This window comes from Epinephelus moara, chromosome 7 (assembly GCF_006386435.1).
Source record: "Epinephelus moara isolate mb chromosome 7, YSFRI_EMoa_1.0, whole genome shotgun sequence".
Lineage (NCBI taxonomy): Eukaryota > Metazoa > Chordata > Actinopteri > Perciformes > Serranidae > Epinephelus > Epinephelus moara.
Window position 1 is genome coordinate 2,335,275 of NC_065512.1, and position 12,419 is coordinate 2,347,693.

The 12,419-nt window shown below is 43.7% G+C and overlaps 1 protein-coding gene across 1 annotated transcript in view; it reads right to left on the bottom strand.

The window, feature by feature from the left end:
• LOC126393333 (diacylglycerol kinase beta) overlaps positions 1–12,413 on the bottom strand; it is a 145,103-nt gene extending 132,690 nt beyond the window's left edge. Inside the window, exons 1-2 of the mRNA XM_050049440.1 lie at positions 11,972–12,413; positions 4,393–4,469 (exon numbers count right to left, since the gene is read on the bottom strand). Coding sequence (XP_049905397.1) covers positions 4,393–4,469; positions 11,972–12,038 — 144 coding nt within the window. The 5' untranslated portion in view covers positions 12,039–12,413. The remainder of the gene's footprint in view (positions 1–4,392; positions 4,470–11,971) is intronic.
• Positions 12,414–12,419: the final 6 nt, after the last annotated feature.

The window sequence follows — 12,419 nt, forward strand, 5'->3', positions numbered from 1 at the left end:
ACACACACACGTGGTTACGTTTAGCCGACACACACAAGTGTTTACGTTTAGCCAACACACACACGTGGTTACGTTTAGCCGACACACACGTGATTACGTTTAGCCGACACACACACACGTGGTTACGTTTAGCCGACACACACACGTGGTTACGTTTAGCCAACACACACACACACACATGGTTACGTTTAGCCAACACACACACACACACGTGGTTACGTTTAGCCGACACACACAAGTGTTTACGTTTAGCCAACACACACACGTGGTTACGTTTAGCCGACACACACGTGATTACGTTTAGCCGACACACACACACGTGGTTACGTTTAGCCGACACACACACACGTGGTTACGTTTAGCCGACACACACACGTGGTTACGTTTAGCCGACACACACAAAGGACAGCTTTTTTTCCTTGGTGTCTGATGCTGGAAATCACTGACCAAGCGCCAGATTTCGATGACTTTGGAGTGAGACCGGGTTGCTTTGCTCGCCAAGGTTTGTTAAGCTGTTTTTTTTGTTTGTTTTTTCCACCTTGCCTCTCAGGGCATCAGTAATTTCGATGATGTGCAGGTGAAACGTGTCGACAGCTTTCCATCAAATCTGGGCTCAAATGAGAAGCTGATGTTTTAAGACTGTAACTGTTGTTTGATTATTTATTATTAATAATAATTTCAATGGTGAAAGTCGTTAAAGAGTCAAATCCTTACATATGTCATTATGTCACTTTGCACATGAGATGCTGCTGCATTAATGTTGTTTACACTCGTCTAAGTTAGTCGAGACTGGATATCACCATCTACTTTAAAAAAACTGATCATCTACTGTACGATAAATACGAATACTATAATCCTTTAAATGTTAATTTATTTTGTAAGTTTATTTATTTATTTCCGAATGGTCACTGTGTCATGATACCAAAAAAATCATCATGTATGACTCTGCTACAGGATTTCCCACAGAGCGCAGTCTCGCCTGAAATAAGTCAAGTCAAACTTTATTTGTCCCCAGAGGAGCAGTCGGTCACACTGCAGAGAAAAACCCAGTAATAACACAACATATAAAGATAGCTCCTGCTAACGTCATAAAAAATACTACACTTTCTTGAACCTTCGAAGGAGCACAGAGGTCATATATTTAATGAGCGAGGCTGCTGTTCAGATCCTCAGCCACTGACTGATTCATGACCAGACGAGATCCTGACACTGACAGTGAGTTATAGTTCACACTGTATGGTAGCTTTGTGGTTATTAATCAGATCGGCATATTGTAATGTCGGGAAAAAAAACATCATCACACAGCTAGTGTGCAGGAGCTGGCTGTGTACCACACACACACACACACACACACACACACACACACACACACACACACACACACACACCAGATGAAACACAGATGGAGTCTCTTCCTTAAATACCATAATATTGCTGTTATCGTGAACGGTGCAGCAGTGAAGATGTTTGGTGAATGAGCAGCTCAAAGCCAATCAGCTTATATTATGAATGTAACTGTCTGTACACTCAGCAAAAGATAAGAGATTTATTTCTCTCAAATTTTGGTCTCAAATTTGTTAACATCTGTGTTAGTGATACCAAAATAACACATCCACCTGACGGGTGTGACACATCAAGATGCTAATTAAAATAGCATCATTAGGTGTGCCTCGGGAACATCATGATAAAAAGCCTCTCTTGTTTTGTCACACACCACAGTGCCACAGATGTCCTCAGTTTTGAGGGAGCGTGCCACTGGCATGCTGACCGCTGGAATGAGCCCCAGAGCTGTTGCTCGTGAACTGAATGTTCACTTCGTGTCAATTAATTTGGCAGTACATCCGACCGGCCTCACAACTGCAGACCACGTGTAACCACGCCAGCTCAGGACCTCCACATCTGTCTTCACCTGTGAGATGGTCTGACACCAGCCACCTGAACAGCTGATGCAATAATTGGTTTGAACAACCCATCGATTTCTGCACAAACTGTCTCAGAGCAGCTCAACTGTGTGCTCGTCATTGGCACCAGGGTCTTCACCTGACCAGCGGTTCATTGACGACTTCATTGGGCGACTGCTCGCCATCGATGGCGTCTGGCACCAGACGCGTTCTCTTCATGAATGAATTCAGTGTGACCAGTAAAAATGCATATTTGTAGCATTAGTCATGTGAAAACCACAGTTCAGAATGGTCTTTTATTGTTTCCTTCCCAACTCACACCTGTGTAGCTATGATGCTGTTTAATCAGCATGTTGATCTGCCACAGCTGTCAGGTGGATGGGTTGTTTTGGAGAAGGAGAAGAGCTCACTGACACAGGCTTTAACAAATTTGTTCATAAAATGTGAGAGGAAAAACGTCTTCTGTGTGCACGGAAACAGTCTTAGTTCAACTAAGGAAAATTAGGGTGAAGACAAAAGTTTTGCGTTCATATATCTGTTTAGTGTCTGTCCAGCAGAAAAAGGGCAGAGAGTTCAGAAAGGTTCAAAATTACCACCAAAACAATCCAAATCAGTGGTTCTCAATAAGTCTTTCAATGTAATATTTAAAATGTATAGCTAGTGTTTGTTCTCCTGCTATCAAAATGTTTCCTCGCCAACCTCCATTACAGTGTCAAACTGTTCCTGGTGAGCTGACTGACAAAAGGACCTTCACACTATGAGACGACAAATAACAGTGCACACACCAGGAGAAAATGTTGGCATTGTACGTTTCTGCAAACTATGAAAAGATCACATTTGTATGTTTCAAATGTATCGTATCCATGTTGCATAGGGGGAGGTAGTATATGAGCCGACTTTGATGGAAGGACGGTAGATGGCGCGTCACCTAGGTGAGACCCTGCCAAGCTGCAGACCAACAAACAATAAAACCCGGCCTGTCTCAGAGAAAAAGTAAATTGTTCTATGACATAAATTTCCGAACCATTTCTATCCATTCAGCGGTTGTTGGAGACCCTTTACTCTTTACAACTACCACAGACTTTCACCCAGGAGACCAACGTTTGCTTCCCCTAAGATTGTAAAGCCAAACCCTGTACCTGTACTACAACCTAACCTTGTGTGTGTTGCTGAAGGAAAACCACATCAATTCCCGGTGTTGTACCGACGTAGTGCTTTTATTTTGAAAGAGACTGTATGCAAACTGTACATTTCCTGTGAAAACAGAAGTGTATTTTGAAAACAGACAATGCATGTAACAGGCTGAAGTTGACACGGCGTCCCAGAACGTCAACAACCAACACACCCAGGGTACCTTGGACGCCATATGTGGACGTGGAAAGTCCATGACCAAACGTGGACATGTGACGAGGTCACAGTGAGGATGAGTTGTACGTTACAGCACACTCTCCAGCACTGACCATGTTCAGGTTTGTTGCTTTGTGATTTTTTAATTCTGGGAGTTATAAAGAACCTTAAATAGTTTTCCAAATGAATTCCCTCCACATATCTGAGCTATGTTTGACAAATGAGGGTGTTTTTTAGTGACCAGTCTCTGTTTTTCTAGCGGGGAGAGTGCCATGAAAAGCGACTGTTTTTAACCAAAGATTGCTGCACGTCAGGATAGGGCAATGACATGCAATTGTTTTTTACAAAGACATTTTGTAGACTTCTCCTACTGCTTTTTTGGCACCAGGTGTCATAAGCCAAAATATGATTATTTCCTGACCATAACCAGGTGGTTTTCGTGCCTAAACTTAACCATAGTCTTGAAATGTTTCAACGTATCGGCTACATAATAACCTACGAATGTGAACACATCCATGGTTTTGCATAAATGTACAATGCCCACATTTTTGCTGGTGATAGGGTTGCAAAACAAAATAAAAAAGTGAGTAAGCAGAGTGAATAAATCTGCTCACAACACCTCCCTTAAATGTTTCACACAGGATCAAATCTTGTGCACATAAAACTCCACTGACCAGGGGTTCACTGGCAGCTGATTATTTTGTCAACAAGCACCGAGCGACTGAAGCAAAAACTACATTCTGAATAAAAGCTTTGTGATGTTTCAGAGAGAGAGAGGGGGAGAGATAAAAGCCCAAACTGAAAATAAACGACAAGAAATTAGTGATGCTGCCCAAAGTCCAGACGACGGAATAAAAAAGTCTTTACAGTCTCCAGTTCAGCCGGGAGCTGATCTGCTGACGTCAGGTGCTAAAGTTGATGCTGAGGGTGCGTCTCCACCACAGCCTCTATCTAAAAATGGGGAGAATGACTAAGCTCTTTGGTGATTGATATTACACTGAATCAGAGGAACTTTAGCATCCGTTAACGTCACACCATGTGTTTGTGTGCGCACAGAGCAGAGGCAGAATATCAGGCAGAATGTGACAGAGGAGATAAAAGTGGGCGAGGGTTAATGTCGGAGGGAAATGTGGTGCAGACACACCTGCTCTGGGTTGTATTTGGAGAGGACTCCTTCGCCGTGAAACTCCTCCAGCACATCCTTCAGCTTCTTGGAGGAGTCTGAGGAGGAAAGAAGACGAATTGTTTTATTATATTTGCTGCAATGTGTTTGCTTTGATTCACTTCTGAAAACCTCATGGAGCATTTTTAAGCAAAGGAGCCCCACAGTGCCGCACACACACACACACACACACACACACACACACACACACACACAGCGAGAACATTTCCTGAAGCTGTCTTTATAATCACATCTCTTAGTCGAAATGTTCCTTCGGATAAACGCTTTCTCCAAACTGAATAAACATGCTGCATCTCATTAACGGATGTCCTGATAAATACTCATCTGTACCAGGAAGTGCTGCATCAGTGGAGCTGAGCCTGTGAGTCACCCAGTTAGTGAAAAGTAAAAAGGGGACATGGTGTCTTTCTCACTTTTAGATGCTAATCCCATAACCATGCACACTTATGCATGCACACGCTCAAGACCTGATTTCACCAATCATGTTAGGGCTCATAATCAACTACGGGCGACACTTCATTATTTTTAGTGCTCTGCAGCCTGTAACGTGTCCTTATTTCTGTCCTGCAGCGGACGTCCACAATAACAGGAGCAGAGAGATGGAGGAGAGCACAATCTCAGGTAAGATGAGAGACGTGATTAGAGAGCGTCCGCTGCTCAGGCTGCTCGGCTGCCATTAGCTGTCAGTACAATGTGGTTAGTGATCCGCAAGCATGAAGATGAGCATGAATCATCATCAGACGCACTCAAGTCACCAACGTTACAACCGAAAATAATATCAATGCTTCACAGGAGAACTGCAGTGATTATGAATTAATCAATTTACTGATGTTTAGTTGAATAATTCTTTGATAATCAATTAAAATCTGAAGTTATTCCAGCTTTTCAAATGTGGAGAATTGCTGCTTTTCTGTTTTATATCACTGTAAATTGGAAATCTTTTGGGCTGATGATTAGACAACTGGCACCTCTCCAGCTGCCAGTCCGTGCTCAATATTTGGTCCATATAGGAACTTAAACCAGCGACCCTCTGGTTCCCAACCCAAGAACTGAGCTGCTGCTGCCCCATGATGGAGCTCTAAAAACCTGTGAACGGTATTTTTCACTCTTTTCAGACATTCTATGAATTAAATGATTACACCAGCTCAACAACAAATAAACTATTATTCCCAACATGGATATGGTGTACTGGGGTCGTTGCTGCGAATCATGCTGTCCTTGTACAACCAAAGTGAGAGCTGTGTCCACGTACTCAGCACAAAGTCAAACACGTTATCAGTTGGTGTTAGTCTCCACCACAGCTGTCCCTGGTCACTGATTAAGTTTGTGATATTAATGGACAGGATCTCAAGGTGCAGCCGGGGGGAGGAAGAGTTGCGCTTTAAAGACCTCAGATCTACATCTCTACTCTTTGCAAATGATGTGATCCTGCTGGCTTCATCGGACCATCCAGCATGCACTGAGGCGGTTTGCAGCTGAGTGTGAAGCGGTCGGGATGAGAGTCAGCACCTACAAATCTGAGGCCATGGTTATCTGCCGGAAAACAGTGGACTGCCTCTCTGGGTTGGGGGAGAGTTACTGCCCCACATGAAGGAGTGAAGGAGTATCTCAAGATCTTCTTCACTAGTAAAGCAACGATAGCAATGCTTTCCAGCTCCTCCTGGAGGACCCCGAGGTGTTCCCAGGCCAGATAATGTGAATATGATTTAGGCCTGTTCATTATCTGCATCTGTCTTTATTGATATTCTGATTGTGAGTTCATTATTTAATAACCCAGAACCGACTGAAGTGTCTTTTAAACACTGGAAATGATTAATTACATTTAATGTTTCTGGGAAAATTAAAATCTTAATCAAACGCGACACATTTAGGAATTCCTCGCTCCAGTCTCCTCTGAAAGCCTCCTCTGTCCTCGACTCCTCTGAGACTGCTCTGAGGAACTGGGACGTCATGACAGAGGATAGAGCAGAGAAGAGTCGAGGAGAGTTATTGGGATGAACCACTGGACTGTTTACCTGCATGCAACTAAAGCCTACTTTAACATGATTGGTCAATATGACTCGGACTACAAACAGAGACCAGAACACTTCTGACAGCAAAATCTTGTCCCAGATTCTGCACATGCAGATACGTTTACATGGATTGATTAAAAGCCTGCAACATTATTTTTACTGTCAATAAATCTTTTGATCATTTCTTTGATCGATCATTTGTCTATAAAATGTCAGAAAATAGTGAAACATTTCCACCACATGTCGCCAGAGTCACAGCTGTTTTGTCTGACAAAACCTATAATCAATTTTATAAATCAAAGCAGAGAGAGACAGAAGCCTCAGTTTTACAGCTGAGGGGCTGAAACCAGAGATCGCTCTGCGTCTCTGCTTGATAAACGATCAGGCAATTTTCCGTTGATTAATTTCAGTTGATTGACTAATCAATAAATCAACCAGTTGCTTCAGCTAACTGATTTTATCTCAACTAATGATCATTTTCACTACTATTTAATCTGCTGATTATTTTCTCAATTAACCGATAAATTGTTTTGTCTGTAAAACTGAAAGACACCGTCACAATTTCCCAGAGCCCAAAGTTTGCATCCTTTCTTGTGTCACAGAAATATGAGGTCAACTGACATATAACAGAGGAAAGCATCATATCCTGACATCTGAGACGATACAACCGCTGCTCAAATGGTCAATCAATTACTAAAATGGTTGCAATAGATTGATGAACTAATCATTTAGTTCTATTTGATTATATGGCTTATTAATGACACTAGCCTTTTAGCTGGATGGTCCTGCTCCCTCACATACTTCTATCTCCGCAGAGAAAAACACAGCCAGCGTCCTTCATTAAGTCCTTGATTGATTGGTTGGTGATACACGAGCCCTCCTGTCTTTCCACTCCTCAGTAAAAATGAGACCTTCCTCGCCTGCAGGGGCCTTCCTCATCTGCACATTTGTCATGTTTCGATTATAGTCCTCCTCTACTGCAGCCCGGCTCATAAAACAAAAACCCTGCTGGACCACAGTGACAGCAGCATGAGTGAGGTGAGGATTAGCACTACATTATTTCTGTGTCTTCTCCTGTGCAGGGTCTTAAGGAGGAGACCCACTGGATGCTATCAAATCGTGCAACGTCCTCTCCGCCACACATCACTGTGAGCGTGTAAGTGCTCCCAAGATAGCAGCCTGCTTGTTTGCAAATTGTAAAAAAAACAAACAATTTATACGCTTTTTCATAAATTCTGTGACTTTGTGCAGAGCAGCACTTCATGTTTGTTTGTATGTAATCTTGGAGGCAACAGAGAGATCTACAACAAAGATCTTCTCCTGCACAGACCCTCATCAACTGCAGGTAAACACTAAACTTCCTGTCCACCCTTTGTCACTTTCTCTTCTCCAGTTTTTATGCAAATCACTAAAGAATTTCAAGGAGAATTTGCATGTCAAAGAATGTCTTTTTCTTCTGTTTCTATCCCCTAAAATGTCGGACCTTCACTATACTGACTTGTATCTTTGCAAACTTTGTCACCAGAGAGATGTCACATTCCTCTCCTGAAGGAAGGAGGCTGTCCGTGCAAACGCCTAAAATCTGAGATTCAAACATACGCCGGGTGAGATAGATTATGTACATCACTGCCAGGACCTGCCATTATCACCCACCTACTCACCAAATGTGGGGATAATTCATTGGTGGCATGTAGCACAGTCACTCTTACTAGCCACTTTGACGGATGACATATACCTCTATCGATCTATCTATCTATCTATCTATCTATCTATCGACTTGTATAGATACATAGATTACAGCTTTGAGGTTAATAGAAAGATGAGCGCCAGTGATCTGGGTGCTAGATACCAACACACAAAGGCACCTTTTGCGGCCGTATAATATGCACTTGGCGGCAACAGTTGTTGACACAGAGGCCAACAACTTAAGTTGTCAAATACTTTCCTATGTCGGTGGACGTCTGCAGGAGAAACTGATGCCCAAAGGCACCTTTTGCAGCATATGAAAGGAACTGGCCAGCAGCAGTTCATAACACCATCAGTAACAACGTAATATAAAGAGCTGGAAAGTCCCTATAGGGCGGATGGAAGGGGAGGTGGATGGGTCCAACAAACCGTGGACTTTTACCCCTGAGCCAGCTGTTTGCTTCCTGTGTGAAAGTGGAGCCAAACCAGGATGTTTTTTTCTAGACCTAACCAAGGGCTTTTCTTGCACAAGGAAATGACCAACACATCCTCACTGTGACCATGTCACATGTCCACGTTTGGTCATGGACTTTCCACGTCCACATATGACGTCCAAGGTACCCTGGGTGTGTTGGTTGTTGACGTTCTGGGACGCCGTGTCAACTTCAGCCTGTTACATGCATTGTCTGTTTTCAAAATACACTTCTGTTTTCACAGGAAATGTACAGTTTGCATACAGTCTCTTTCAAAATAAAAGCACTACGTCAGTGCAACACCTCCAACTGACGTTTTTTCCTTCAATAACAAACACACATGGTTGGGTTTAGGAAAAAAGAACAGGGTTTGGCTTTACAATCTTACAGGAAGCGAAAACCGGCTTACTGGGTGAAAGTACGTGGTTGTTGGACCCATCCACCACCCCTCCCACCAGCCCTACTCAGACTTTCGCTGCCATTTAACAATAATGGCTGCGTATCATGCCGATGTGAAAGGACGGCTTTTTTCCGTCTGTGTCGGACGCTGGAATTCACTGACCAAGCACCAAATTTCAACAACTTCAGGGTGAGACCTGGTTGAAATAAATGTAAATACCAGGCATTTTATTGATGTTGTATGTCTATTTTGAAAAGCAATGTATGAGTCTAACGAGCACAAACTGTGTATTTTCTGTGTGAAACAGAAGTAGATTTTGAAAAGACACAATGCATGTAACAAGTGTAACCTGACACACTGTCCTGGAACGTCAACAGCAGATGCAGGAGGATATATAGCGCATCATATGTAGACGTGAAAGTCAGCTGACAAAGCAGCGATATTTGACAAGTTGGGATGAGAACACATTGGCCTTCCTTCACAAGCAACATGCACTCATGCACCAGGTAACAACATCATTTTCCTTCATAAAATTAGGCCACAGACTGACCTACAGATCCATACATGTGTGCACACACACAAAGATTTAAATAGAAAAAGTAAAGATTGACCATGTTGGTAATCACTGATCATAGTGATTTCTTCTCTTCAGTCACTGACAGTCTGACCTCGTGTGGTTTTACCTCACACAGGTCTATAAAACAATGCTTTATGCATGATTATTTAATTCCTCAACCAAATGGTTTGCGTGAGAGAGTAACAGGTTACTCTATTCATCACCAGGAACGAGAGGACAAATGCTCTTTTGACTAACAAATGTGGTTATCAGCGAGGGGAGAGGTAGCCATGAGGCTCATCCAGCAGGCTAATGAGTGCCATTCTAAAATAACATGAAGAACAATGTGACACCAAACATGACATCCTGCTCCACTGTCTGTTCTCCTCTGATTTTACAATGCTTTATAAGTGAACCTATAAAAGGTACGTGGATGAGCCAAATGTCACTAATGAATACACACAGTAAATGATCAAGTGAGTCAAATGATTTCTGCTTATATTCAAAAATCTTCAGACAAACTCATTAACATGTAAACAACAAAGAAAATGGGAAATGATAACATAATAATGGTGATGGTGTTCCTATTGGCTGGTCTACAAATGCAGATGCACGTGCACATCCCTTCCGTGAAAACCTGATTCAGTGGAGGAGAATCCTGAATAGAAAGTTGCTATTCCAGCATTGCTAACAACTGCCTACACCGCAGAGCAATCCCCTATAGAAAGATGACGGACCTGTCTAAAAGAGAGTCTGACAATAAACGAAAAGAAAAAACTGTGTCAATATCATTAAAGTGTTTCAGAGAGGGAAAGAAAATAGTTTCGCCTTGTGCTAACCCAAGCCAACGACTAGATCAAGAGCCTCAAATCACAGTGTCTGCTCTGAAGGACCAGACAGCTCCGACTCCCCACTGGATCAGCAAACTTTCTGTTGCTGCTGTTACACAAGCCCTTTTTAGATAGGAATTGTTTAAACAGTGACGTGGGAGGGAAGCCGCGGCTGGTCAGTCCTTCGGTGATTCTCTCGTAAGTCGGCCCGTTCTTCACCGTCCCCGTCATCTGACGGTTAATGGCCTCTTCGTTTGCGAGGACAAGGAGGGTGTGCAATTCCTTGTCCCCAGTTGCCCATCTTTACAGTGTCTGTCAGGTTTGTGTTTCCCTCTTGCTACTAGCTGCTCGCTAATTCCTGCTATCAGCTGTTTCCTGTTTATCCACCGCCAGTGGCTCGCACGTGCGGCGTCATCAACAGCTCCTCCCACAAGTCTTCATCAGCCCCTCCCGTTGCTGAAGGGCGCCTCGTTCTTTTTAAACCAAAAAGGTTCCCCCAATATGTCTACCCTACGAGGCGGAAAATTGGGCACCTCGGATCAACTCGCCAATCCGGCTCTGTGTGTCTAAACGCTCGCAGCTTGCCGGCAAAACGGCCCAACATTCGCCGAAAATCTGGCAGCGTAAAAGGAGCTACAGTTTAGACCGCTGGACACCAGCCTGCTGCAACACTCTGTGCTGAGGGGTTTGCGTTGGCCGAATTCTAACCACTAAAGCCGACGTTTCCAGGGCTGCTACCCTTGGATGGATTACTGAAAGGGCCTATCAGGCACAGGCCCGAGGGCCCAAAGTGTCAGGGGGCCCCCCTGGCTTTTACCTGTAAAATGTCAAATCTTAAACGAACACATACTGACCAGGAAGAGACTCAAAATGACCACAAAGAGACCAAAACAACTATTAAGAGACACAATAAGGCGGAGGGACCATGTGGTGGCTATCTCGCTAATCCTTGTCTCATATGTGGTCTGATAAACAGAGAGAGAGGGCGGGGCCAGGAGGGGCTGAGCGAATGAGCTGCGTGCAACTCTTCAATAACATAAGATGAAATAAATCAATGTATGGGACACACTGAGTTACTGTATGAAGTGTGCGTGTGTGTGTGTGTGTGTGTGTGTTTGTGTGTGTGGGTGTGTGTGTGTGCCGTGGTCGAGCTGTTTGGACAAAGGAAAGTAAAATGATTACATTTTGCAATTTATTGAACTAACTTGGAGGTAAACGGAAAAATAAAAATGTAAATTACTGTATTATTCATGTGCATATTCAGCAGAGCTTCATGTATCTTATTAGTGACGTTAGTTGCTTCTGGGACTGTAAACCTGCTTCAGCTCTATTGTTAAACTTTTGCATTTAAGTTGCCTGAAGCATCTGGCAGGCTATAGCATGGACACCACATGATTTGGTTTTGCAAACAAAGCTTTGGAGAAGCATCAGCTGCACACACACACACACACACACACACATATTCATTCACACAGAAGCTCATTATCCACACCACAATCTCACACACACACACACACACACACACACACACACACACACACACTCACAACACAAATGTGGAAGCTCCAGATTGAGACACTCACACTCGCTGTACTGCTGCAGCTGTGTGAACTCAGCTGGGCTCAGGCACACCCAGCTCCCGTCTCCCATACTGCCTGAAGCCAGGGGGCCGGGCTCTGCGTCTGGGAGTGCGTTGGTCCACGAGTGCCGCTCAGGAGGATTGATGGTTATCCTTGGGTCAAGTTGTGTAACAAGGCTGAGGCGAAGAGGTTTTGGGATGTCATCTCCGCTTCTTTACAACAAGCACCGTGTGAGCACACAGGAGGTGGAGAGATGAGATATCTGAGGCCACGTGTAGTCGTTAGTGGAGGAGGCAGAGACGACGGCGATGTTCGATTGAGCAGGTTCTTCAAGTGTTTAGCTGCAGCAGAGGGTCGTTGCTGTCGTGTGTTGAGTATTGCTGAGGTTCTCCAGATGTTGATTTTGTCCCTTTGAATGTCAAAGTACAAAAACAAAGAGGATATACGCTGA